Source organism: Chroicocephalus ridibundus, chromosome 18 (genome assembly GCF_963924245.1).
Source record: "Chroicocephalus ridibundus chromosome 18, bChrRid1.1, whole genome shotgun sequence".
In the NCBI taxonomy this organism is placed as follows: Eukaryota; Metazoa; Chordata; class Aves; order Charadriiformes; family Laridae; genus Chroicocephalus; species Chroicocephalus ridibundus.
In genome coordinates, this window is record NC_086301.1 from 2207338 (window position 1) to 2235277 (window position 27940).

A 27940-nucleotide genomic window follows, 5' to 3' on the forward strand; every position below is an offset into this window, starting at 1 on the left:
ATTTCTCTCTCTTGTCTTTTCCCAAGGCCTATAAGGAAGGTGAAGAAAGGTCAGAGAGTAGATAAAGCTGGGTTGTTAGGATAGAGTGAGACTGCTCCCGTTTGCTTCTGTTCTGTCTGGGCTGGCCTCCAGAACATCAGGGTGTTTTTGAGTTTGATCTGCTCAACTTGGGAGCAAAAGGATATCAAGGCCGCAATATTTCGTATTGATTGAATTTGGAAGAAGGGCAGGAAATGTTAGCCATCAGAGCTGTATCCAGCTATGCTGCTTAAGCAGGAGCATGCTAGAGATGTGTCACACGTGTCTACAAGACCACGGAACACAATAAGGTGTGTGCCAGGGTTGCAGCTGTTACCAAGAGTGGCACAGCACAAAGTTGATCATGGGTCTCGTGAGGGCAGGAAAAGGAAGAAAGAAACTTCACAAGCTTTTATTTGACACACCACTAGTGTACAGAGAAAAGCACTACAAGAACAGCTTCTGTAAGTGTTTACATCTACTTTCTGGGGTTCACTGAAAGCAGTCTTTATGCAATGGGGGTGAAACTACATCCCTTCATTGGGCCTACATATTATTAGTTGGTTTTACTCCTCTCTTCTGCTTTACATATTTCAGCCAAAGTCACTGCCCTAAGCACTGATACTCCCTTCCCTTCAGAGTACATTGCTACCAAGGGAAGGTAATGGTCATCATAGTTTCCATTTTCTCCCTTTCAAACCTTAAGCATGGCAACCTTTATGAACTGCTGCTAACTGGTCTATCAGGACAGTCAGAAAATTAAGATAAAGCAGTGGGCTGTTTGAGCGAAGGGGCTTCTGCCTTCCTCAGACCCTTTGCTGTGTATTGTTAGGAATACAGCAGTAACTCAAAGCTCATGATAGAGAAAAAGCACTTCCTTCATCCAGGGCATAATGCAAAGGTGGGAGGTAAAAGAAAGCAGAGGTTTCTTTCTGAGCTCGACCTGGCCCTCAGTTACAGGAGATGACAAGGTCTTCAGTCAGTGGGAAGTAAAGATGCCGTGGAATCCATAAGGCATTTGCACTGCAACTTCCGCTCGCCCCAATTCTCTGAAAGTCTCTGCGTCCAAGACAAGAAGGAACGCACTTTGGTTCTGCAGGATGAAAAGAAAGCCAAAATGAATGCCCAGGCTGAACTTCATTCCACTGTCCAACCCACTGTAACTGTTGCCCACAGAGGAGCCCAAACGTATAACCAGACCATACAGACTAAACCTGTAAGAAAATGGGCTAGGAGCACTGATAGTTACAGACGCCACCCAAGAAACACTGACATTCCAAGGTACACTCCTACTTGAAGTTTGCCTGGCTGTGCTTGGCAGTTGCAGAGGCACACACCATGGTGCTAGAACTATCTGACAAAGTGCCTCAAATGCAGTTTTGTGGTTTAGAAAGTATAGCTAATACTATGTGACTTTGACAAACTAGTAGCAGTAAGTTACCTCAGTGGGGGAGACCACAACAGACAAGATGACTCCACTGTCTTCTGCCGTGGCATTAGGCACTGGCACAAACACAGGCTCTGATGGGTAGGATCCATCCTCCTGCCAAATCTAGCAAACACAGTAACATAAGGATGTGTTTCATTCCATTAATACTTGTCTGCTACTGTTAGCAATGTTGCAAGTTGGAGTGCTCCCCACAAAGATACCCAGGCATACTCTGTGCTCCAAGAAGCCTATAGTTCAACCTTTTATTTAATTCTTTTGATTCCAGTAGTGTGATGGTGCCAGTGTTGTGACAGCATGCCCATTGTGGCAGGCATCATGCAAACAGGCAGTGAAAAGGGGTTCCTGTTACTCATTTCATCCAACCGTTTGCACCAGCACAGGTATAAGCTACAAGCTCAGAAAACACCACCATCCTAGCTGGCACACCACCCTAAAGCAGACCATGTTGTGCCTAGGCACTGTGGAGAGAGAGGTGCCATGCCAGTAGAGAGGATATCTATCACCATCACCACCTGAGAGCATAGCTGCTGCTCTTACTGCAGGCAAAGCGATAGCATCCCAAAGCTGTGCTGAAGGATGGTACTGTTACTGCATCTGGAGCAGAACAATTAAAATGGGTGTCTCTTTCTGAGGATTACTAACTCTTTCTAACCTCCAGTCTCTAAATAAGCATTTAAAACTTTGGAGACCATTACTCCCTGCTTAAGGGAGACACATGAAAAATCCCAGCTTGTGTTTGCAGTTGGAAATATCCTAAACCTTGTTTCTTGCCTGAGTCATAAATACTGTGGCAGTTTATCTCCAACTGCCTGTGCTACTTGGGTATTTTCTGTACTGTCTGGTACGAGATGACTCTTCTTTGGCCTAGAAGAGACATGCACAATTTATCCAACCCTTTCTGTTCCATCGTCTATCTAGGAACCTAGAATCCTATCCTGTTTAGTAAGTGTGCCACGTTCATAAGGTGCTAGGCGAGAGATGAAAGTAGGAATCTCACCTCAGACCCATTTGAACAAAGAAATACCCCTAAAGAGTAAAGTGCATAGTAAATGACGTATCTTCAAGGTCAATTCAGTGGAATGACTCCCATTGCTGAAAAAAGATAATCTCACTTCACCTCACCTTGAAATTCTTGGTCTCCACATCAACCTTGATCAAGGAATCACCAACCAAATGCCGAAAACCGCATCCATAGAAGTAACGGTACCTCCTACCATTGTACCGAGAGTAGTTGATCTGGGGGAACTCCAAGCCCCCAACCTTTTCAAAGCCCTCAGGGTGCAGATTTTCATGTGTGCACCAGACCTAGAAGTATGCATTACATAAGTGTCAGTTTAGCTTTGACTGGGCAGAAGACCTGACTGTCCCACCAACCCACTGCACAACCATTGTGGAGAAGAAATGTTTAAAGATGAGCTTGACATTGCACTGAGGCAGGTGGAAGTACCAATTCCATCTCCCTTATCTGTTTCACCCAAAGAACTGACTCGTCATCGTAGACCTTGTAAACTTCCCGGATCAGTCTAATGTGAAAAACAGGAGCAAGTCCACATATAACTGCACTCTTAGCTCAGAAAATCACAGGTCCAGTGCTCATCAATCTGATATACACAGTACACACAGAGATGACTCCGCTCATAGTGGACAACTTGTGTTCTATACCACTGAATGCTACTCAGTAGGGCTGTTCAGAGCTGGAAGCAAAGAGCGTTTCTGTACCCAGGTGAAAGCATGGAGAATTTTGAGATTGAAGAAGCTGAAGTTTGGCCAAATATTGTAAAGGCTCATAATCCACTTGAACATCTTTGGTAAATCACAATCTGCCTTTGCCCTCTCATTTAAGGTAATGTGGTAGTCTTTGTACTAAAACACTAAGTCCCATCTTAGTAATGGCCAAACCTTGCTTGCATGCGTGCTTGCTTGGTGGGCAAGATCTGAGAAGATAATAGCACAGGATGGTAACTGTTGCAGGCAATCTCACCACACCCATAAATGCAGTTACATAAGTCTTTAATACATACCTTGCCATCTGCATCTTTCACAGCCCTTGCCAATGTATAAGACAGTGGGTTCAGATTCTTCCCCACAGGTGTGTCTGAATTCACGTTCAGTGGGAGAACAAAGCGACGAGGGAAAGCTCGGGATATTGAGTCATAAATCTATTGTAGAGACAGAAAGTTATGGTGATGGAGAGACAAGAATGGCACTTCAGGCTAAAGGCCCTTTTGAGGGACAATTCTGAAGTTTTAGAAATTCCTCCCACCCCTGAAATCTTCTTTTTCATTCTGAGTTCTACCAAGTTCTGGTAAGGGCTCTGCTTGTTCCAATACTTTACAGTAGAAAACAAAAAGATAACCAATTAAATGGGTCAGCATTGCTTTCACAGTAATTAATGGTGAGCTGAGCATGCAAATCATTGTTATCCTCCAAACCCAGCCCTGGGACATACGCTGCACTATATTTTATTCAGTTAGAACAGACTTACATCGATCCTTTTTACAGCCTCCCCACATATGCTCCACTGACTGTGTGACTTAAGCCCTTCTTCCCCAACCAAGATCATGAGCTTATAGGGGAATTACAGAAAATGGGACCTCTGTAGCAAGCAAAAGGGGATGACAGAATGATACAGATACTGACCATACCGCTTGCTGTTAATCTCAGACCATAAATGTTGTCTCTCTGTGAAATCAATGGAAGGAGGGGCTTGTCCAGAGGATGACTGGAAATATCTGACTAAATGCTCTACATCAGTCTCTGAAGGAGTCTTCCTCTCCCCTGGGTGACAAGGCAAGCAGGAGGAGACTACTGTACCTCAGTTCAATGCCTGAAGTTAGCCTATGTGATTTAGCCTGCATGATCTTCCTCTTCCGTTCTCAGGTACACAGGGACTTCATGTTTGGAAAGTCTAGGGTAGTGGTGGATTTACTTGGGGAGCTAAGGGGAGAGCGAACTAGCAGTCCCCAGTGCAGCAGACATTCAGGGGGAGGAATAGTTCCACCACTGCCACTAAAGTTCTGTTCAAGCCAAGGCTAGAACCCATAATACTTCCAAATACTAAGCCTTCTAAATAAAAATCAGTGACAAGGACCCTGTTTTGGTGTTTTTCAGTTACTTCAATCTGTAACTCACCAGTTCAATGTGAAACTTCACCTTAATCATGTGTTAATCTTGAAACCCTCTTTTCAAAGCTTTTATGTTTTACGTAGCCACAGTAAACTGATTGGTTGGGGAACTTTGCCAGACAAAATATGGTTTGGTCAGCAAGAAAAAGTACTAAGCATGCTTCAGGGAAAACAGACAAATCATGCTCAGGCATGCCTTAGTCTGTCGATGCAGTGTAAATTTAAGATTCTGTTCTGAAATGACTTGCACTCGTGCATGTATACAGTTTAATGACTATGCTACTTATCAGTTAAAGAATGTGGGTGTTGCAAACACATGCCTAAGGTTGACACAAGGATACCTTCAGACAGATCAAATTATAGTTCTCTTGTGCTCAGAGAAGGCTGAACAAAAGCTGGAATCAGTTTGCAAAGCAAATGGTCCTATTAACACTATGCTGTACTTGAATTAATGTTCAGCGCTTCTTTGCAAAAAAACAACAGAGGAAAGCAGAACAAAATGACTCTATGGGGACACAACTATACATTTTTCAGATCCCAACTGACCTGCTTCTAGACAGAACATAGACAGAGGAAGTTTGGATTTGTCTGAGCATGCTGTAGACATGCCTGCCCTTCACCCACAATAGGGTGGGTTTCCAATAAACACACCTGCAGTACAAGAAACTGAAAGCACCCCTACTTTTCCAATGTATCACCTATGCAAAATGATGCCTCTTACATGGCTTTAAATGGTGCTTTTGACAGAGTTGGACATAAGTGATATCTGAATACATGTTGTGACGTGAATGTGAAGAACATATGGTTTTCTGTAATATTTGTGTTTCTGTGATTTACATAGTAAAGGCTGGTTTTCTGAAGTAAACAGGGTTTCTTTTTCTTCTGCCCTTTAAAAGTCATGCAAAAACTTATTTTGCATACTTTCTTGGGGGAAAAATTTTATTACACAGGGATATGGAAAATGAGTGTCATTAAAAATGAGATTTTAAAACAGAAGTACATTCTGCCAGGCTGATGGAGATCTGTGTCACACACCAGTTTTAAAAGTTTCAACGCTCCATGGAGATTATCTGCTAAAAGATTAAAAAGTAAGAAAAATGCCAACATAACAACAGATCATAATTTTAGTTTTTCCATACAGTTGTGGTTCCTTTCCCCAGTTCAAATCCTCTGCCTTGTAGTCCCCATAGTGTTCTCCATTCTACTAACCTGAACCTTGCTTCAGAAAAGTAACTCAACCACCATGAGGCCCCATCAGATCCTATGCAACACAAATGGAGAGATCTTACCTGATCTAGACCTTCCCCACTCCTCCGCAGATTCTGAAGTTTGTAAGTAGCCAAAGTTGTTCCATCATCCTGGCAGCATAGATCAAGGACCACACAGCCATTATCTTCAAAGGCATTGATTTGGTGGAAAGTAGCAAAGGGCTTACTGTACCACTGCCCTGGCAGCACCTAGAGTGACCATAAGAGAGGCTAAATTTCCTCTCTAAAGATCCAAGCCACACCTCAGTTTTCTCTTCTCTCCCCCATTTCACTCCCCACTCATTCCTTTGTCTTGTGCCTTTGTGTTACTACAGAATGGCTGCTTTAAGCCAGTAAGTAGGCAAAAACAGATGAAGAAAAGCCAAAATGTAAAGCAGCCCAGGATAGGCCCCTTGCTGTCATGACTCCACCCCTGTAGCAACATTCCCAGACTATGACTGACCATTTTATATTCTGTACTACTTGGGAACTGCATTTCAGTCCCTGTGCTGCAGTCCCAGCAACCCCAAACTGCTTATTTCTGTCTGTTCTTTTAGGGCTGGCAAATAAATAAATCACTAGAGGAAAATGCATGAAGTAATCTCATTTCTAATAAACCTACACCCATGCTTATAAAGCCTATATTGCAGTAACTTATGGATTGACTCATACAGCTATCTGTGGCTGCTACCCAGCACTCTTCTCTTGGGATCTAAGATTCCAGCTACAGCTGCTGGAAAGGCCAAACATTCACATACCTCCCCTGTGTGCTTATTCACCACATGGAAGCAAGTGTTGTACTGAGGCTCCCAGCTTATCCCTTCAGAAATGGCTTTCCCACGGAGTTTGGAAGTGATAATCTGCAAGAGATTCAGCTTGATGGGTTGCTCAATGAAAATGATGTAGTTTTCACTCATTCCTGAAGAGAAAAGTATTCGGAAAATGAGATGATAAAAAATCTTGGGGGCACAGGGCAGTGAACAGCCCTTTCTGCCTCACAGTAGGCTAAATCCACAGAGTTTGAGATAGAAAGCATTCTTACCAAAGCTGTGATAGTAGGAGGGTCTCATCTTATCCATTGGAGTAAGGGAGCACAGCACTTTCGCTCCCTCTAACGTGTCATTACAGTTTGATTTTTGTGGAGGCACCTGAATGATATTATACCTAGACCCTAGAAAGGAGAAAGGGTGTTCAACACCACTGAGACATGAGACTGTCCACATTCATGAAACCAAAGTCAGGCTCTGTTCCTTTCTGTTTCCCTAGAATATTAGGAACCATGGTCACAGCTAAACTGAGCAGAAAACAAAAAGCCAGTTATGAAGTCAATAAAACAATCAACAGAGGATTAGTTAGGAAAAAAAGAAGCTTGAAAGTAAGTAGAAGGATCTTCTCAGTCTAGTAGACTGCTGTCTAATTTTACTGTCTGCAATGCATTCCTTATGTTAACTTAAGAGTATCCTATAATAACAGGCTCAGGAAGAAAACCAAGTTCATAGCTTGTGTATCAAAGGAAATGAAAACTTTGAGCCTTGGTGTTGACTGCCACTCATTTAATAAATCTGAGCATATGGGCAGGAAAGAATGGCACATTTGAATAATAATTTGTAGTTTGCTCTCTCTAGCTGAAAATGGCATGTGCTGCAAAGCTAGATATTGCTAAAGCCAAAAGGAAATGAAAACAGCAAGAATGAAAAATGATCAAAACTGGGCAACTGTTCAGTGAACCGTAACCAGCCTGAGGTATCATAATAAAGGGCAGTGGCTGTTTTCAAAGGCTCAGGCACCTGAAAAAGAAGGCTTTCATGTAACTAACAATGAATGCTAGCCCCGAGCAGCCATGTCGATGTAACTAGACGTAATGATCATAGTTTTGGGAAGAAGAAAAATATCCCAGAAAATTCAGCTTCACTGTAAGACAGCCAGATCACTGTAATAAATTCCACCTTCTCTCCTGTATAAATCATTAACGTCCTTACCAAAAGCCAATTATTGTAAGTGGAAAATGTGTGGCTAATTGTCAAAATTCTTTGGATGAGGCTTCAATGCTGGATGGGACTTTAAAAAAAAAAAAAAAAAAAAAATCATTCTCCTGTTTTCCATCAAAGCTTGGGAGAGGAAGAGAATATCCTGTTGGATATTCAAAGGCCAGAGTCAGAAACATCTGAAAATAATTGCTGAGAGAAGTCATTTTTACAGGACAGATTGACACCCTGAAATTAGAACTAAGATGGGGGTTTGCCATCATTTTGACACAAAGAGCAATTTCAAAGCAATTTCAAGGTCTCTTTAGACACCGAAGTTTCTTTAACAACTGTTCCTTGAAGAAGCAGTCTGCTCACCCTGCCCACAAGCCAGGTCTGGTCATGCCCAGTCTTACCATGTTTCCCATAGGAATTGCCCATATTGTATGTTGTCCCATCAGACTCATAATGAGGATGAGCAGTGGCCCCATTCACTGCAACAAATTTGCTCCAGTCGACCTGCAAATGCCAAAGATTTTCAGTCAGTATAGAAATTTCCTGTTGTTCTGTAGCAAGCCACAGTCTTTCTAAACGTCATTTTCATGAAAGTCAGAGGAAAAATAGCTTGATGATCACGGCCCTAATGTGGGATCTGGACTTAAGCCTTCATTTTCAGCAATCTTCCTGAAATCCTTGAAAATTAATGTTTCTCTCTGTGTTAGTTCTACTAGTAAAATGGGACTAATAACAGTAATCATTTCTCTGTGAGACATGAACATTACTAATAGCAGGAAGTGCTGACACAGAGGAATGTTGCCCATATGAACATTTTAGCTAGGACCTTGTGTAATAACCACAGACAGATGTGCATGAAGACGCAGTCACTGCTCAAAAAAGTCACCAAGTTTTTTGAAAGCACCCATAGCTAGTTGACAGTCAGCGTTTACTCTCCTCACAGAGAAAACAGCTTAAATCCACTGTCTACAGCTAGAAGGAATAGCTAGGGCAAAGTTACAATTGTGAGTACTATTAACATGTATTCGTAGTTCCTGGGTTAGGATGTGGTTTGTGCTCAGACAATGGAGGGGATGTGTTGGGAAGAAAGTCTGAAGGAAAAAGTTGGAGGAAGATGAATCCATGCATTGAAACATTAAAGCACGGAAGACATGCTTGTTTTCCAAAAGTTTAAAAAAATGGCTTTCACATATCCAACCTGATACAACCTTTGGAAAACCCCACTAGAAAAGAGTGCCACACCACTGGAAGCTTAGAAAACCATGTCCTTTTACGGCATCTCAAATTGGAAAGTTTCCTCACTTAGCAAAAAAAATAACTGTCTACATCTAAAAAGCAGCTTAAGGGGAATTATTTTTTTTAATGACAAGATGGGTCAGCAGAGGTGAACATTCAAGCTAAAAATACCCATGCATCTTTTCACCACTGCATTATGGTTTACAAAACAGATAAAATTGCAAATCGTCAAACTCTCCATTTCAATATGCAAGTAGCATCCTATACTTCATAAACAGAGTTTCTTCATGACTCACAACTGATCCTGTAGGGAGGGAGGGACTCCTGGAATACACCCGTCAAGACCTGAGGTTATGCTGAGCCTGGTATTTTGTGGTATTAAATAATTCATGGTAACATACAGGCACAGTACTTAATACTGACTCAGGAATAGCAGAATCCTTCCTCAGTCCTTCTCACAGTTGTCCAGCCCAGAAAATATCCAAATCCCCTCTAAGGGTGCAGGCAGGGGGACATATAGCTTATGCTGTCATTTCACAAGTCATATTCTTCCCTCAAATATAGGCACACTCCTGTGAGACGATGCACTGAACATACAGGAAGAGTTCTCCTCTGACTTTTTTTATTCATTTGCTAGCATGGGAGAAAATAAAGCTGCAGCTGAATTTTGATGTGACTTTACATTGACTTCACCATCCATTTGCAATAGAGGCCTTAGTCAAGACTTTGAAGGGCCATTTTGGATTATTTCAAGCTGGGGCTGTAAGAAAGAGATAAAGGGAACAGATAGCAAGAACAAAGAAACAGGCAGTAATACAGATCTGAGATCAGTGATGTTAACTTCTTCCTGTTATTAATGCACTTTTATTCTTCACACACTGGTAGGTAGAGACAAGCCCAGACAAGTAGCGAGTGGACTGGAAGAACGCCAGCTGTACCCAAACGGAAATGAGTCTATATGTGTCTCTCCCCTTGCTTGCTAGAGTGGGCAGTGACTGAATCTTCACTCACAAGAGCTGCCTTATTGCTAAGTAGATTTTTCAGGGACTCAAGTGCACCATGAAGAGATGCTTATGGCTGCAGGCCAGAGCTGCACTGATCATTTCTTTTGGACTCCGGGTTTCCCCTTGCTGCTCTTAGAAACAGCGAGGAGTGACTCTCCTGTACCATAAGCTAGCTCCCTTGCCCCATCTGCCCATACCTTTTCCTTCGTTTCAAGCGTTTCTGGGTCCACTTTGTACATGAAGATGTTCTCATTACTGACATAATAGTCTCCTTTGTACACAACGTAGTTCACACTGGCATTGTCACTTGGTTCTGAAATGAAATCCCGGAGTTGTACACAGCTCTGTTTAAGCTCACGTCATGTTATAGCAAGTTAGACATGTTTAAACAAATAAACCCATTTGCAATGACACTAATCCCTCTGTGATTGATTAGAAATATCTCGCTAATCTACAAAGGCACTCAGGAAACTGTCTGCACAGGTGAGTTCGGGATAAAAGGACAAGGACTGGCTTTTGTGGAAATCATGGCAGCAAAGCCAAAATAACCTTCATACTTCCATATGCCCTTTGTTTCTGACCTCTTATTTCTTGATACCCTTCTCCCTTTCCTCCCTAGCCAAAGTCCTCTCCTCTGACAGCCATATGAAGAGTGCCACGTTTGATTTACAGCATTGGAAACAAGAGAGGTAGGACTTGGGCTGGGGGGAGGGCAGGGACGCTATTTGTGTGACAGGTCTCAAGACACGGAATGCTGCTTCTTCCCTTATTCTCTTTCTCTTTAAAAATTAATCAGGCAGATGCCTTTCGAGAGCTACTTGCACAACAGCCAGACCTGTTCTTACTACTCCTAGGGGAGCTGAGGCTCACTAGCCAGGTGGCTGAGAAGAGCTGAGGAAAAACAGATTTCCCAAACTGAACATTTTGTGTGTGGTGGACACAGAGCCTGAGGTTGGTACAGGAAAAGTCCAGAGAACAGACCTTCTTGTAGCGAGGAATAGTCTACATGTGTGTAAAGAAGCAGATAGGCAAGGGCATGCAGGAACAACCTGCTGGAGCTTGGAAAAGATGATGAGGGATGTTGACAGTTCTGAAATTTATTGAGAGCACTGGGGTGAGGCGGGGAGTTGGGGAGCTAGGCAGAACAACGAGGGCAGGTATGAGCACCTTTGAAGAGAACAGATGACACAACAGGGCAGGATCTGTCTCCTCAAGGAAGACAAGCAGAAGATGGTCACACACTTGAGTAACAAGTTGCAAACTTTATGGCTGTTCTGGTTTTAGTGGAAAGTACTTTGCTTACATTTAAGCTTACTTCTTTCCTGACATACACAGAACACTATAGGTAATGGTACTTCCATTCCTGTGCAATACCGTCTCTCACCCTACTCATATCATCTCCTGCATCTTAGTACAGGAAGGGAAGGATTAGCCCACTTACCCTACAAGCTTAGCAAGGCAAGGTGTTTTAAGGGCAAAGCTGTGTCTCAGGTAGAATGGCAGATTGTAATACTCATTATCAGGACGGCACAGGATGTTCTTTGGGGAAAGATTTCTGTTGGAAATTTGCAACTCTGAAATTGAGTGAGCTGAAGTGGTACTAAAACATTAAACTGAATGTGCCTCTCCCAGCTAAGTCTGACACCAACTTGCATTATTTTGTTGTTGCTGTTCATCTTCTAAGGTGCCATCTTCTAAAGAAAACATGGGCTCAGAATAGGCCTACCAGGCTTCCTCACATCTCCCTTTAAACCTAACCACAAGTTCCCCAAGAAAACGTCAGAACACTTCTTATTTCTTAGAAACCCTCTTACGTGGCATCTCAAAGCGTGACATGAAGCGCCCAAAGACACTCTTGCATGGGTCTGGCATTGCCAGCGTCCCAAATTCTGAGACCACAATGCGGTTGTGCTGGCTGTTGGTCAGGTAGGAACTGCTCTGCAGAAACTTGCTCCGATATGTCACTGTGCCATTCTCCAACTGGAATTGATGCAACAGGGCCATGCCATCAAACCAATGGTTATATCTTCAAGAAGAGATAAATAAGAGAACAAAAGTTGGGCACTATATCACATTCTCCTGTACTGTTCCCTCTTGCCTTTAGGTTTATTATTGTTTGTAAAAAGCTAATTCCCAGACCGCATGAACGCTGAAATATGCATAGCCTTGTGATAAGTCTAGGAAAACATTTGAATTGAGTGAAACAAATTGAGTGTATTTCTAACTGTGGGACCTGAAGTTAGATGCTGACTTTCAGTGAGACTTAGGCCCCCTATTTCACTTTTGAAAGTGGGCCTAAAGTACTTCTGAAAATGCTGTGTATAAGCTTTTAGGGGAAGTTATCTATGCTGGTAAACCAATTACTCTTCAGACTTCTGCATAGGGAAAAGAAATTGTGCCTTACTGTACAACAAGAATAGAAATTAATACTGAAAGCCCAACCACACAAGAAGGAGCCTTTAGCTCTCAGCTGTTTGCAGGATGCTATTCTTTATGAAATGAGAAATCTCTGAGACTTTGAGAAAACATTATGGTCTGTCTCTGAAAAGACCATAAGATGATCACCTTTGGCCAGTTGCTGCCATCAGCTTTGTTGGAGGAAGAGCTATGTTTGTCAATTAGCTAGAATGGCAGATTCTAAGCCAAAGGCAGTAGTTGCCTTCTTGAAATATTTTAATGTATTATTTTTAAAGTGAAATGTATTTGCTTCTAAAGCAACTCACACAATTTAGTGCAATCAACTTTATAAATCCTGCCCGAGATCTCAGAGCGCTCGTGGGATGGACTGACAAAGTACTAGGAGTGTGGATGTTTTAATCCCTGGCTCTGTTCCCTCATTATATCATTCTGAGTAGGTCACAGCCTCTCTGTGACACAGCTTCTCCAACCTTAATAAGTTAGCCATGCTCCTATTTTCAGAGCCCACTGGGAGTTTCCAGATGAGAGAGCAACTGTTCTTAAAAGAATGGTAACATAAGCATTTCTTCCTTGTCTTACTTAAAAAGAAACTACAAAGTGCTCCAAACTGTGAGACTTTTGGGGGCATCCCCCTTTAGGTTTAGGCAGAGGTCAGGCCAGAATCATTTGACAAACTCACCAAACCTGGACTTACTTCTCCTCGCCAAACTCAAACTTCCCAGGACCATTCCTCAGAAGATTGCCATTAAGCCATTTGGGAATATGTCCTTTGATCTTTGCTGGGATGGGCTGAGGGGTCTCCTCTACGGTCTGGATTAAGGGCGAAATGCATTGCAAACCCTTGGGGCTGTGGAAGGTGATTTGCTCTTTTGGTGGGGTGGGCAGGAAGTTCTTTAAACCTGCAAAGAAAGCAGTGAGAACAAAAAGCAGGTAACTGAGACTTTCACTTGAATAAACAGACAATTGCTAGAGCTTGAGTTTGGATGTCTAGGAGAATAGCATTCAGCATTCTGCAAACAGCCAAACTGTAGTGGATATTGAAACTAAAGCTGTGTTCCCATAATACCACACACATCCACAGGGAGCAGAAAATCCAGTGGATTTAACTCTAGTGTAGCTAATCTGTTAAAGTCACCTGTTCTGCAGTCCAAAGGAGGTAGTAAAATATACGATGATAGGAAAGAAGAGAATTTTTCTTTTAATTAAAGAAGCTTATAGCTGGAATTTATTTCAATAAGTAACTGAGAGCAAGTAACTTATGGATATTTATTATAAGAACTGATGAGGTTGCAAAAAACCCCAAAAAACTTCTGTTCCAAGGTGGGATGATGCACAGAGTAATGTTGAGGCGGAGCCCTAAAAATGATCTCCCAGTGATTTCTGACAAGCAGTCTGCTGATGAAAGTGACAGAAAGAAGCTAATCTGACTGTTGCAGAAGGAAGCCACAAACAGAAACATGTCATCAGGCATCCTGTAAAGCACTGCATGTTGCCTTCATACAACAATGTTGCCAAAAGCCAGACAGAGCTGTACACAGCTCAGATAGAGGGTGGTTTAGAATGCAGTTTTTCTAACTCCACCTTGGTATCACAACCATGGGTGAGTTAGAGAGACAGAGGAGACTGTACGTACTGGGAGATTTTCCCAGGACTTGTAATCTAATCAGCCATCACCCAAGGAGTTTCCAAATACAAAGCAGAGTGCAGAAAAATAACACAGAACACATCAGAAAGATCATAATACTTAAGCAGGATATGCTGTTGACTTTTTTACTTTCGCTGCATTTGAAATCTTGCTAAGGTCTTTCTACTGTTCCATCACTAGTGTTTCGCCTTTAATCTGCATAGTCATATTCATTATTGATTCTTCTGTAGACACAGATTTTCTCCCTGTTTGTTTGCAAAGCAAGAAAAATTTTTTTGTGAAGTCCTTGGCTGCAAAAGCTTTTGCAGTTCAAGTACACACAGGAAAGAAAAATCAATACAGCATAGAGCAAGCTCAACACAGAAGACAGGGACAAGCACTATCCATTGTTTGGAGCATTGCAATTAGAGCTATGGTTCATTTAAACTCTGTGCTATCAGATTGGATGAAAGGATTGCTGTGTATGGCCTCCAGCCCGCACTATGCCGTCACAACCCTTACTGTGCTTATGCTCACTGCTGCTTATGGATGAAGTCGCTAATGCAGCAACATACAATTTAACAAGCAGTATCCAGATTAAATCATGGTCAATGCTGCCTCAGACACCTCTGGCTAGGACTTAATCTGAGCTGGTTTTAGCCAGGGGTTTCTGAAACGGTGTTGAAAAATTGTGCTATAGTGTTGCTCACAGTAAGAAGCACTGTTTTTTGCAGCTAAAGTTAATGCATGGTTTTCCTAATGCTGACTGTTTCACAGTGAAGAAATGTTATGCTACCAGTAATCCTTCTAATTTGAATAGTCAGCGAAAATTCAGGATCTCCCACCTTGGGAGTTTAAAGAAGGGGATGTATTGTGGCATTAGGTTCCTTCAAAGCAATGTGCTATTTTTAACAAAACTGTACAGCATCCTCTACTGAAAAAAAAAAAAAAAAAACCAACACCAAAACAAAAAACACCACCAAAACCAACCAACAACAAAACACCAAAAAACTCCACCAACCCAGTTTTTCTGCCCATGGTACAAAGGCTCTCCAAGAAAAAGGTAAAAAAAAAAAAAAAGCAACTCACTAAGAAGAACATACCACAGAACAACCCAGAGCAGTTCCAGGGGACCACCCTAAATCCAGGCAAGCCATAGCTTGTTACACAACAAATGTTACAAACATGATATTAAAGAATGCAAACTCTTGGAATATAGGTTGTTGGATATAGAATCATAGAATTGTTAGAGTTGGAAGGGACCTTAAAGATCATCTAGTTCCAACCCCCCTGCCATGGGCAGGGACACCTCTCACTAGATCAGGTTGCTCAGAGCCCCGTCCAGCCTGGCCTTAAAAAATTCCAGGGATGGGGCTTCCACCACCTCTCTGGGCAACCCGTTCCAGTGTCTCACCACCCTCGTGGTGAAGAACTTCTTCCTAATGTCCAGTCTGAATCGACCCATCTCTAGTTTTAATCCATTCCCTCTAGTCCCACCATTGCCCGACATCCTAAAAAGTCCCTCCCCAGCTTTCTTGTAGGCCCCCTTAAGGTACTGGTAGGCCACTATAAGGTCTCCTCGGAGCCTTCTTTTCTCCAGAGTGAGCAACCCCAACTCTCTCAGTCTGTCCTCATAGGAGAGGTGCTCCAGCCCTCTGATCATCCTCGTGGCCCTTCTCTGGACACGTTCCAGCACGTCCATATCTCTCTTGTAGTAGGGGCTCCAGAATTGGACGCAGTACTCCAGGTGGGGTCTCACGAGAGTGGAGTAGAAGGGGAGAATCACCTCCCTCAACCTGCTGGCCACGCTTCTCCTGATGCAGCCCAGGATACGATTGGCTTTCTGGGCTGCTAGTGCACACTGATGGCTCATGTTGAGCCTCTTGTCCACCAGCACCCCCAAATCCTTTTCTTCAGGGCTGCTCTCAAGCCAGTCACTGCCCAGCCTATATCGGTGCTTGGGATTGCTCCGACCCAGATGGAGGACCTTGCACTTGGTCTTGTTGAACTTCATGATGTTGGCATGGGCCCACCTCTCCAGCCTGTCAAGGTCCCTCTGGATGGCATCCCTTCCCTCCAGCTTGTCAGCCACCCCACACAGCTTGGTGTTGTCGGTAAGCTTGCTGAGGGTGCACTCTATGCCACTGTCCATGTCGCTGATGAAGGTGTTAAACAAGACTGGTCCCGGTACTGATCCTTGAGGGACTCCACTTGTCACTGGCCTCCACTTGGACGTGGACCCATTGACAGACACTCTTTGGGTGCGGCCATCAAGCCAGATCTTTATCCACTAAGTTGTCAGTCCATCAAACCCATATTTTATCAGCTTGGAGACCAGGATGTTACGCGGGACAGTGTCAAAGGCTTTGCTCAGGTCCAGGTAAATGATGTCAGTTGCTCTCCCCTTGTCTATTGATGTTCTGACCTTGTCATAGGAGGCCACCAGGTTTGTCAGGCACGATTTGCCCTTGGTGAAGCTGTATTGATTGTACCCAATCACCTCTTCATTATTCTTCTGCCTCAGCAGTGCCTCCAGGAGGATCTGCTCCATAATCTTACCAGGCACAGAGGTGAGACTGACGGGCCTATAGTTCCCTGGTTCATCCTTCTTTCCCTTTTTGAAAATGGGGATTATGTTTCCCCTTTTCCAGTCAGTGGGGACCTCACCAGACTGCCATGACTTTTGGAATGTAATAGAGAGCGGTTTAGCAACTTCATCTGCCAGTTCCTTCAGTAATCCCATCGGGTCCCATGAACTTGTTCACTTTCAGGTTCATCAGATGGTAACGAACCTGATCTTCACTTACAATGGGCAGTTCTGTCCAACCCCTGCCATTGTCTTCTGTGACTCCGGGAGTGTGGCTGGAGCCCTTGCCAGTGAAGACTGAGGAAAAGAAGTCGCTGAGAACCTCAGCCTTCTCCATATCACTTGTCACCAGTTCTCCTGTTTCCTTTCTGCAGGGGCCCACATCCTCCCTAGTCGTCTTCTTACCATTAATATACCTGTAGAAGTTTTTGCTGTTCCCCTTGATCTCCTTGGCTAGATTTAATTCTAACTGAGCTTTAGCTTTTCTCACCAGGTCTCTTGCTGCTCAGACAGCTTCCTTATATGCCACTCATTCCAGCTGTTCTTTCTTCCACTCCTTATAAAGTTTCTTTTTGTGTGACAGTGTGTCCAGGAGCTACCTGTTCATCCAGGCAGGTCTCCTAGCATTCTTTCCTGCCTTCCTCTTTGTCAGTATAGTTTGCTCCTGGACACGGAGAAGGTGATCCTTGAATACTGACCAGCTGTCCTGGGCTCCCCTTCCCTCTAGAGCTTTGTGCAACGGCACTTTGGCCAGAGATCCCTGAAGCGATCAAAGTCTGCATGCCTAAAGTCCAGGGTCGTAAGCTTAGAATACATCCTCCTAGTTGCCCTGAGGATCTTAAATTCTATCACTTCGTGGTCACTGCAGCCAAGGTTATCCCTGAGCCTCATGTTGGTCACCAGCCTTTCCCTGTTAGTGAGAATGAGGTCCAGCATAGCACCTTTTCTTGTTGTTTCCTCTACCATTTGGAGGAGGAAGTTGTCATCAATGCATTCCAGGAACATCCTGGATTGCTGGTGCCTTACAGTGTTGTCCCTCCAGCAGATGTCAGGGTGGTTGAAATCGCCCACGAGGACCAGCGCCTGTGAACGTGAAGCCACTTCTATGGAGGGCCTCATCTGCTTGGCTCTGCTGGTCAGGTGGCCTGTAGCAGACCCCTACTGTAACATCGCCTTCCCTTATCTTCCCTTTAATCTTAACCCATACACTCTCAACCAGCTCCTCATCCTTCCCCATATGGAGCTCCATTGACTCTAGCTGGTCACTGATGTAGAGGGCAACACCTCCTTCCCTCCTAGCCTGCCTGTCCTTCTTAAAGAGCTTGTATCTGACTATCCCTGCATTCCAGTCATGGGAATCATCCCACCAAGTTTCAGTAATAGCCACTATGTCATGGCTTTCCAGCAGCATGGTGGCCCTTAACTCATCCTGTTTTTATTGCCCAAGCTGCGTGCATTCGCGTAGAGGCACTTCAGCTGGGCTGGCTGTGTCACCCTCTTGTGCGAATCCCCCTTGCGGGGGGATTCCCTTGGGGTGTCCCGGTGCATCATCTCTGGCTTGCCTCGGGGCAACAATTTGAGAGCCCTTGCTAGGACTCCATCCCTCTGCCCCTGATGTGCTGCCCCACTGTTTGTCACAGGCAAGCATGAAATTATTGACCCCTTCCCCCTTCAAATCTAGTTTAAAGCCCTATCAACGAGCTCTGCCAACTCCTGCCCCAGAATCTTTTTCCCCCTCTAGGATAAGTGCATCCCATTAGCTGCTCGCAGCTCTGGTGCCTCATATACCAAGACATAGGTTGTCATGATTTCTTTCCCCTGCACACAAAGGACTCTGCTAAGTTGGCATTATGTGAAATGCAGTAGACCAGAAGCTCATAGGCTGTTGAAAGGTGTACAGCTCAGTTCTCAAACTCACCAGTACTATCTGATTTCAGAAGCTCAAAAAGGCCATCACTGGCACACCCCCAAAAAAATGGAAGTCAGGAAGAACACCAATGAAACTGAGCTAAAATACATTTACAGGACAGCATAAAACAGATTGAACAGATTTACCTGGTAAGTAAATACACAATAGCAGAAAAGGATCATTTCTGATGGAGACTCTTGTTTGAATGCGATACCCCCCTTATTAGGCATAGTTATAGGACAAAAGCATCAAGAAAGCGTGAATTGATTGGAATGCTGTGTGCTACCAGCACACAGTTATTGGCTCTGGTAGCCTGGCTTGCAAAGTCTCTTCAACACAAGGATTGTTTTAGCAATCCATTTAGCTGCAGAGGTGGATTTACCTAGACAGTACACAGGCTGTTGCCTTCCTTGCCAGTGCTATCACCTCCTCATCTAACACAGGCTTCACATCCACAGGTCAGTGGAGTTGCTTTGCTACACTGCTCCATCCTCACCATAAGACCATTGAGCCCTGAACTAAACCAGAACTGATGAAGATTTAGGTGCAAGTGGAACACTGATATAAAAGGACATCGTGGCATACAGAAATCTATTCCTGAACTAGATCTAGTACAGACAAGACTACACAATAAACACAGTCCAGACTGATACTGAACTTCATTCTGATTTTTTGAGGTAGCAATTTATTCTGATTATACTAGTCACTTTCACCACTAGCCTCAGTTTTTTAATCCAAGTGATTAAGTGAAACTGCTGCGCAATTTACCTGTGAGGCTCTGAAACCGTGTGTTGACACCTACAAAGAAAATTTCCTATTTTAGGCAGGAGAATATCTGCAAAAGAATTGAGGTGGCAGGCAGCATTTTTCTAAGCTTGTTTCTGTAGAACAGCTACAGAAAGTATTGGTGTTAGGCATGCAGGAAGGTAAATTGCAAGATCCTTTCTATGTAGTTCTCTGGCTTGCCAATCCTCAAATCCTTCTTTAGATCTCTAATATGGTAAGTCAGCTAGATAAAGAATTCAGACTGCAGGGCTAAAGCAATTAACCTCAAACCACCAACATCCTCTCCCTGTTAAAATTCAATTAAGTTCTGATTAAATCCTATATGAAGCACTCAATCTGATCCCAACACTAGTGCTTCAGAGTATTTCCTTAGACATAAGGAAGTAGAAGCTTTTCATATCAACCAATACCTGGCAGATTTAGTGACTGCCATCAGTATTTGCAGAAATGCAGCTTTAATAGGCCAAGCTAAAGTTTGTAAAGATGTAAAATACGCAGAAAAAATGAGAGCAATGTGTCCCTAGGGAGACATTTTTGCATCCAAGCAGAAACAAAGATGGCACAACCAAGGATGGCACTACACAGAAACTTCCTGGAAAGCAGCCTAATTACATCCAGGTATTTAGAAAGATAAAATTCACAAAAGAGACTGAACAGGACTGGAAGAGACCTCGTGGGTCATCTCCTTCCAATTGCTGTCCCAGAAAGTCATATATGTGAACTCTATCTTAAAAGTTACTATGTTTCCTGGCAATTATCCCCTCTTTGGAAGACTGCTCATTGCCCAGATGCTTAGAAAAATCCTTAGAATTTACAGAAGGACTTCATTCATAGGACAGCTTGTCCCCTTTGTTCTTCTGTCAGCACTGTTATGTGGCTTTGGTAGTTCTCACTCTCTTGCGTTTACCACACATTGTATTTAGAGCAATCACATCACTTCCTGAGCTAAGCAAGCCTCGTTCTTTTCATTTTCCTTCTCCTCTGATAACCTTGCCATTCACATGATCATCTTAGTAACCTGAAATCTGATCTAGTTAGAATTCATTTCAAGAGATAGTCAAGAATGTGTAAGTTAATACCCTGTCCTATCAGACCAGAGAGAAAGAAACGAGCATAGCAAGATAAAGTAAAGATTGCTCTGATTAGTTTGTTTTGAAGAGATTCAGGACAATAAACAGAAGACAAAAATAAGCAATGACCTCCTCTAAATTCAGCACAACACAAAAAAACGTGTCTTATACTTGCATCATGTAAACTGCCTCAGCACTGCAGATCACTGGTCTGACCTGGATGTGGTCAGGAGTTCCCTTAGTGACCATCATCTACAAAGCAATGCAGCATTTGAGAAATGCAAGGGTGGGTAGGTATGTCAGACAGGTTCTTTGCAGGGACTTTATACAACCTGACTTTTTTTTTTTTTTTTTTTTTTTTTTTTTTTTAAGGAATCAGTATCTCTGCAAGGTACTGAGATTTCATCAGTAGCAGCAGCAGCTGCACATGGATCTAAGACCGGAAGTGCAACTCTAGTGCAACTCATCCCCCCACCCCTGTCAGTGTAGGATAGGCTTTCATTCGTTCCAAAAAAATCAAGCTGCTGCAATACATATGCAGGACAGTACAATACAGAATAAACGCATCAAAGGAAATAGTTTTGTTGCTATTCTGTGAGTGACTGTAGCTGTGTTTAAAATAAATTAATAAAAAAAAACACCATAGCTGCACATCCTACACTTCTCTATTAAAAAATTAATAATAAATGTGAATAAAGTCTACCCTCCAAACATAATCACAGTTTCACACTAAAAACCATTACATTTATCTGCACCTGCTCTGAAATGCACTGAGTAAATGGAACACAAACACTTCCTACTTGAATGCACTGTTCATGAGCAACTGTAATAAAGGTGTATCACCTTCAGATAGGAGATCAGTCATAAAGTTTACTTATTGCAACATCTAGCTACCCAAAAAGATACCAATATCTGCAAAAGACAGAAGACAGACTGGTTTTTAATGTTGAGCAACATGTAAATAAATACCGACTCTGCTCTACTTGTCCTGCTACGCTCCAAGACAGAAAAACTTGAGTAAGCAATAAATCAAAGGCACTACAGTCCCAATGGGGCTTACTGTATTTGCTTGAATATAATACCGAAAATCAGCACAAGATTACAACCTGCCATCTCAAAAAATCTCATTTCTGGGCTATAATTTCCATTTTACCTCAAACCTTCAAGAACAGGCTTAAGAGCTAAACTTCTTTGTCACATCAGAGCAGAGGCTGTGCCAAATACAGCATTGTAATTTTTCCCCTAATCTTTTCTAAAATTGTAATCAACTACTACAGAATTATCATAGTCTAGCATTGTTTGTTCATGTACTGTTTCCATTCAAAGAGCAGTGTGCCATGATTTCTCTGCCTGTCACAAACTGACATCCTAGCATTGATTGTTTATACCCAGAAGCAGTGGAACCAAGAACAAGGATCTTAAAAAAGTTTCTGTACAGAAGAAGCTACCCTATCTGCTTTGGGTAGGATAGCAATAAATCAGACATTAAATTGTACTTAAACAGCAATGGGTGGGACAGAAAATCTTAACAGTAGACAGAGGAAATGGAAGACATTTACTAGCCATGAAATTGAAATCACATTGGATATAGCAAATCCACTCTGATTTTAACCTACATATTCAAATCCAAGGCAGAGGGACCACCAATATTTGTCTCCATATGCAACTGCACAGACTAATTGCTTAACTCAGAAGGACATCCAGGACCAGACTTAAGGGCAGACTTTAGTAAACAGAAGGCTCACAGTTGGTATTCTTCAAGCAGGAAGACTGAAGCAAGAATTCTTTTTTCCCTAAGGATCCTTGCAAATTCAGAATAACCATACAGCCGATTTGGAAATCCTCTGCTACAAGATATGGGCCACATTACAGTCCCTGTAAGTCACAGATTGGAACAACAGGGCAAGCAAACCAGCTTCCCCCACTCCCCCACTGCGAACTGAAGTTGCTGTAGCTATTGATTTCTGCCATCCAGACTCTATCCGTCACCCTCCGCCTTCACCACGGTTGAACCCCTCAGCTCACCTGGGTGTCCCCCACTGACATCTGAACTGAGGTAGTTGCGCTTGCCTTGGGTCTGCTGGGAAGTCCCCGTACTTGTCTCCTTGTTCCATCTAGCTTGTTGATTTCCCATTGTGAGGGGCTCAGACACCCACTTCCTTGCTAACAGACAGAGAAGCAAAGAACAACAGAAAAGAAGTGACAGAAAACTCAGGGAAAAAAGAAAAGGAGAAAAGGAGTGGAGAAAGGCTTGACAAAAGGGAGGTAAGGGAGAAAAGCAACTGTGAACTGTGCATACTCTTGCATATGAAATATCTGTTGATTTCCCAAAGACACCTGTAGAAATAGATTCTATACTTCAGGGGTGGGTTGGTTTTTTTCTGACATGAACGAAGTGTAATTTCTTTGTTAAATATTGATTTACACAATTGAGTCCTTGGAACACTTATCCTAGAAAGGCACTATGAACAACAAGTAAGCTAGGAAAATTTTGCCTGTGTCACAGGAAACATATCAGATTGAATAAATTTTATTCACACTTTTTTTCTTTTTTGTTATCACTGTTTCATTCAAATGTTTGAGCAAATAATAGAGGGGTTTCTTTTTCATGTTTCAACATTCTCATCTTTTAGCTAAATTGAGGCAATTCTATATCAGCAAGTTTTTTTCTCAAGATCACCTTAGTAAAAGTCAGGGAAAATCCAGACTTTTCAAAAAGATACAGAAAATGAGGCAAGAAAATTTGCAGGCTTTTCATGTCACTCAGGTAATCAAGACAAGAAACACAGCTCTTTATGTTCTTATAACAAAGCATCACGAAATAGGTAGAGTGCAAGAGGAATTAATTTTAGAAGAGAGCCCCAGTTTAAACAAGATTATACAGTTGTTGCAATCTGCTAGCACATCATATGCATATAGGATTTTCTCCCAGCAGGAAAGTACTTTATGACACCCTGACGTGCCAATACCATAGGTTGTTTTAGATAACATTCACAATGCTAGACTTAAATATTTGGTCATTTAGTTTGCATTAATTACTCTGCCTCTGAATTTTCTGTCTTTCATGTCACTGATATACTCGATAACACATGCCTTACATCAACTTAATAACAGCTGCAGTGAAAAAGAAACCTCTTGGACTGTTCCTAAATTTCTATCTGTGGATGTGTTCTGGTGGCACAACAAGGCAGGTTTGAGAACGTTTCACATTTTTGGGTAGCCCAGAAGCAATACTTCTGTTCTAGAAGGGAGGAAAACACCACCACCATCAAAAAGCAGAGATTACAGTGAATCACAGTCTTGACTGGTTCCTATTTTGTGATAATAGATCTCACTCTCTTAGACAAAAAAACGATGGCACAAATTGCAAGGTTCAGTTCCGATACAAAATCCCTTGGGGTAGTTTCCCACTTGTACCTTCAGATCAAAGCTTCAGTAATGACGCTGCTCTGAACAATCCTCTCCCTTTCACAGCCCGCTTCCACGTCTCACAGCAGGCTCCCTTGCAGAGAGAATCTGCTGCCTACTGCTTTTCCAGCTCTAAACCATCCGTATCTGCTAGTAATCCCAGGGAATCTGTGCAATACACTTGCGTCTCCTGTTTATCTTTTCAAATATAGAATAAATAACAGAATTTCTGGCTTCTAACAAACACTTCAGATTGATCAGAAATCAGGAACTAAGCAATAGAAATGAAATTGCTCTACAGACCTGTGTCAGCAGCAGCTCTTAACAGCAACAGAAAACCCCTTTCCGAGATGATGGGATAGGAGGATTTGTTTGTTTATGCATTTTACCTGGAATGAATTGCATCAAATAGCAGAGGAAATACCGCAAATTAACAAGCAGGAGGCTGATGACAGACAAAAGGATTTCAGAAAACATATTCCGCTCGGAAGAAGGCATCAGGTAGGAGATGGTCAGGGAAGGTACCGGAGCCAGGATGACGGTGTGCAGCCAGCACTGCTGGATCTGCTGGAGAGGGCTGCCTGACATCATCATTTCAGAATAAGAGCCAGGAAGGTCTGCCCTCTCAGGGCAGGAGGAACGAGCCAGCCTGCCTGCTCTCCGCTGCTAGGGCCGGGCCGGGCCCCCACAGGGCAGGGGGGGACCTGCCTGCAGCCCCAGCGGCTCAGCAGCCCTCACAACCTCTAAAGTGTACGTTACCACTGGTGGAAAAAGTGCTTTATCCCAGTTCGCCAGTTGGAGCTGGAGAAAATGGAAGAAAGGGGAGATGTATCCATGTACTGAGGTAGTCAGGCTTCAAGGCAATTCTTTTAAAAATTCTTGTCATGCTCTTTTTTCTTTTTCACCTGTCAAAAATACTTTTGATTTGTTTTGTTTCAAAATCTGAGTAACCTTTTTGCACCTCAAAGAATCTCAAGGCTTTAGGAATATTGGTTGCCACAGCAGATTAGACCATCAAATCAGATAGGGAAGGGCCACTGACCGTCTGTGCTCTGCTGTTTCAAACTAAGATGGACCTTAGGTGGACCCTTTCCTTCAGGATGCTGAGAGGAAGCTGCTACCACTTTGCAAATGCACTGTGATGGCTATGTTTGTTGCATGTTACTAAGCAGCTCTTAAAAACTGCCCTGTCCCTTGAGAGAGAGCAAGGCAGCATACACAGCACTCCAGGTAGCCCATTACACTGTCCTTAACATGAGACAGATTATTACTCATCCTAAGTCTTCTGCTGCAAATTAAGCTGATTTCTTCTTGTCCTTTCTACAAGACACAGTGAGCACTTAACTACTGTCCTTTCTTTAACTGACCTGTTATCGTGCCTTCCCTTGATTTGTGCTTTCTCTAAACAAGCTCAACTGCTTTAACCTTTCCTCACAGATCATGTTGTCTTCACCCTTTATTATTCCTGTTTCCCACCCTGCCCACTTTTTTTTTTTTAATAAGCAGACCCATCCTCCAGCTAAGAACAAACTAGCGCAGAGAAAAGGAGAACAACTATGTTTTTATGTCTTATCTGCTATCCTAAAACTAACCCATCTCAGCTGTATTTTTTTTTCACCACCCAATAACATCATGACAACTCTAGCTATTGCTCTGGTTTGTAAGTAACATACATGACTACCCTTGCTAAGCATAGTACTTTTCCCTTGTCTTTTTTTGAATTTTATCTTGATGTCAGATCGTCCCTTCATCTTATTGACATTATAGTGAATTTTCAACATATGTTATTGATAGCATTTGTGACCCTTCCCAGCTTGCTGCCATTTGAAAAATGAACTGTATTCTCTAATGTCCTCCTTCTAAATCATTCAGGATAATATGGAATAAGTGAGGCTTGAAACAGATCGCTATAGGATGCTATCTAGGCTGACCTTTTGGAAAAAAATAGTATTCCTTTCATTGGCTTTTTAACTCATTCATGTAGCCCCTACTTCCTGATTGCTCCTATTTTTATATAGCATCATACAGGACAGTGTCAATTATGTTACATCAGGCTACACCCCATCTACCATTTTTCACAGTAAGTCATTTATTTTGATAAAGGATTTTTTATTTTTTTTATTTATTGTTCCCCAGATGCTTATGAAGTCATTGTTAAGAAATTTACTTCAGACTCTCTACAGGATGGGAGATAGGCTGATTGATCTATGATTCTTTGCCCTCCTTTTTTCGGGCTACGTACCCTGATGACGTAAAACACCCACTCTGCTCTTTTCCAGTGCTGCCTTCATCATTAGGTTTTCAAAGACAATTCAAAGATGAAACATAAAGACTCTACAATTAGCAAAATTGAATTCTGATGACTTCTAGACAGAATGTCATGAGCCTTAAACACATCTATTACCTACTCAATTTGGTCTTTTTCTATTATGAGCCACATTCCTACAGCTATGCTAAAAGGCAGTTTCATTTTAAGTAAACAGTCAGAACTAGCCTTTTCTCAGGGAAGAAGTCTCTTCGCTGAATACCTAAGCTGTCTCTGCATTATCTGTTATTTTCCATTTTTAGCTTTTAGATAATAGAAGAGCAAAGAGAGGAACTGAGTATGGGTTTTTCACTACTTACTTTCCAGACTGTGGAGGTTACCCACAGTGAACTCAGAAATGCAGAAGACTCACTGTCAAAAATCCCCTTGACTTCAAGAGGGTTGGAGCTTTGTCTAACATGTTTCCACATTTTTAAAAAAATCCATTTATATTCTGTTACTGATCTGTCACCTTAGACGTTCTTGTTAATTTACTAAGGCACTGCAGCTTAAACAACAGGAGAAGCTTAAAGAAAACATAGTTACCAGCTGAGCTTTGCTGATCAGATTTGGCAGCTTTAAAGCCAATTAATTTTCTGTTCAAACCTCCTTTAGTAAAACTGGCAAGCAGATAGTGATGGGATAAGTGCCATTTGGCTTTCATGTGTAGCTCATTCCTCAGAGACTGAATGAATGAGCTTTTTGTTTCACATCAGAAGAGGAGAGTAAAAGATTTGGTTTGTTTCTCCCCAAAAATACTGAAATACACGATAGAGGCAATCAGTGCAGAAACACTAGCAGGATAGACAAATGGGAAACCAGTAAAATTTTATTTTCTAATGGTTTAGAAGAAAAACAGTGTATAATGGGTAGTCCCATATATATATAGATATTAAGCGGAACACTTAAGGGGCAGCCAACAGAAAAATGCTCAGTATTTTTAAACTATGGAAGGCTCCCCTTTAAACAGGAAGAGATTTATGGATGAAAGCAACCAGTGAGTAGGTATTTCCATTGCTTAAGTATTTTTTAACTTCAAAATAGAAGTGACTAGTTTATTTTCAATCAATATTTTAAAGTTTCTGAACTTACCATTTCAAGCTGCAACTTTATAAAACTACGTATTTTATTCCTTTTACTTGGTCAGTGGCTTGTTTTTTTTATATATCCTCACAAATTCGTGCAGCAAAAACAGAAGCTTTGTTGCTCTTAGTAGTTTAAAAACTATTTTTAAAATGCCTATTTCAAAATCTTACAAAGCTTTGAATGTCTTCCCTTTAATAAGCATAACTACACTGTTCATAATCTCAGCTAGGTTACTATGGTCATACTTACTGACTTTACTTTCAATGTCTTTTCAAATTCTAAAATCCCCTTACTACCACAGAGATCTCACTCTAAATTATAACATGTAATGACAACCAGCTGCATAAGAAATCACTGTAGAAAAAGAGATTCATTTAGAGAGGTATGTCTTGATTTTAACTGTATTTGAAAGCCAGAGTAAGCAGTTCTTCAGCCTTGTAAGTATAGTTTTACTAATTTTTATTGCATTTTATGAAGTTTTTGAATGGAGCAAGCTGCTGCAACGGTAACACTGTGGGTCTGTGCCCTCTTGATCCCCTCAGGGAAGAAACTTACATTATGTGATCCAATAGTTTTCTAAGTTCTGCTTCTTAATAATGCTTAATACTAGAGCCAAAGGTTTGCAACTTGGCTATGTTAGCCACATAAACTAGATCCAGATGATCTAAAAAGGATGCATATTTTTCCT

At 42.2% G+C, this 27940-nt stretch overlaps 1 protein-coding gene across 4 annotated transcripts; it reads right to left on the reverse strand.

Annotated features, from left to right (window-relative positions):
- Positions 1-413: 413 nt before the first annotated feature.
- Positions 414-24496, reverse strand: BCO2 (beta-carotene oxygenase 2). Of its 4 annotated transcripts, none has more exons than XM_063355465.1 (13): positions 24251-24496; positions 22479-22616; positions 13172-13376; positions 11874-12085; positions 10257-10372; positions 8221-8323; positions 6883-7011; positions 6599-6759; positions 5883-6050; positions 3490-3627; positions 2591-2773; positions 1460-1570; positions 414-1111 (listed from the first exon to the last, which is right to left on the reverse strand). In XM_063355465.1, exons 1-13 carry the CDS (start codon positions 24453-24455, stop codon positions 998-1000), a joined length of 1983 nt encoding a protein of 660 aa, XP_063211535.1. In that variant the 5' UTR covers positions 24456-24496; the 3' UTR covers positions 414-997. The 4 variants fall into 4 exon arrangements, with proteins under 4 accessions (XP_063211535.1, XP_063211537.1, XP_063211536.1 ...); XM_063355467.1 differs by having other exon boundaries at positions 24165-24390; XM_063355466.1 differs by lacking the exon at positions 22479-22616.
- Positions 24497-27940: the final 3444 nt, after the last annotated feature.

Excerpts from the sequence above, each read along its gene's own strand:
- BCO2 (XM_063355465.1), bottom strand. The coding sequence starts at position 24,455 with ATGATGATGTCAGGCAGCCCTCTCCAGCAGATCCAGCAGTGCTGGCTG. Across the intron at positions 22,617-24,250 it reads TTTGATGCAATTCATTCCAG|CAAGGAAGTGGGTGTCTGAG; the intron begins GTAAAATGCATA and ends TCTGTCTGTTAG. Across the intron at positions 1,571-2,590 it reads TGGAGACCAAGAATTTCAAG|ATTTGGCAGGAGGATGGATC; the intron begins GTGAGGTGAAGT and ends TGTGTTTGCTAG.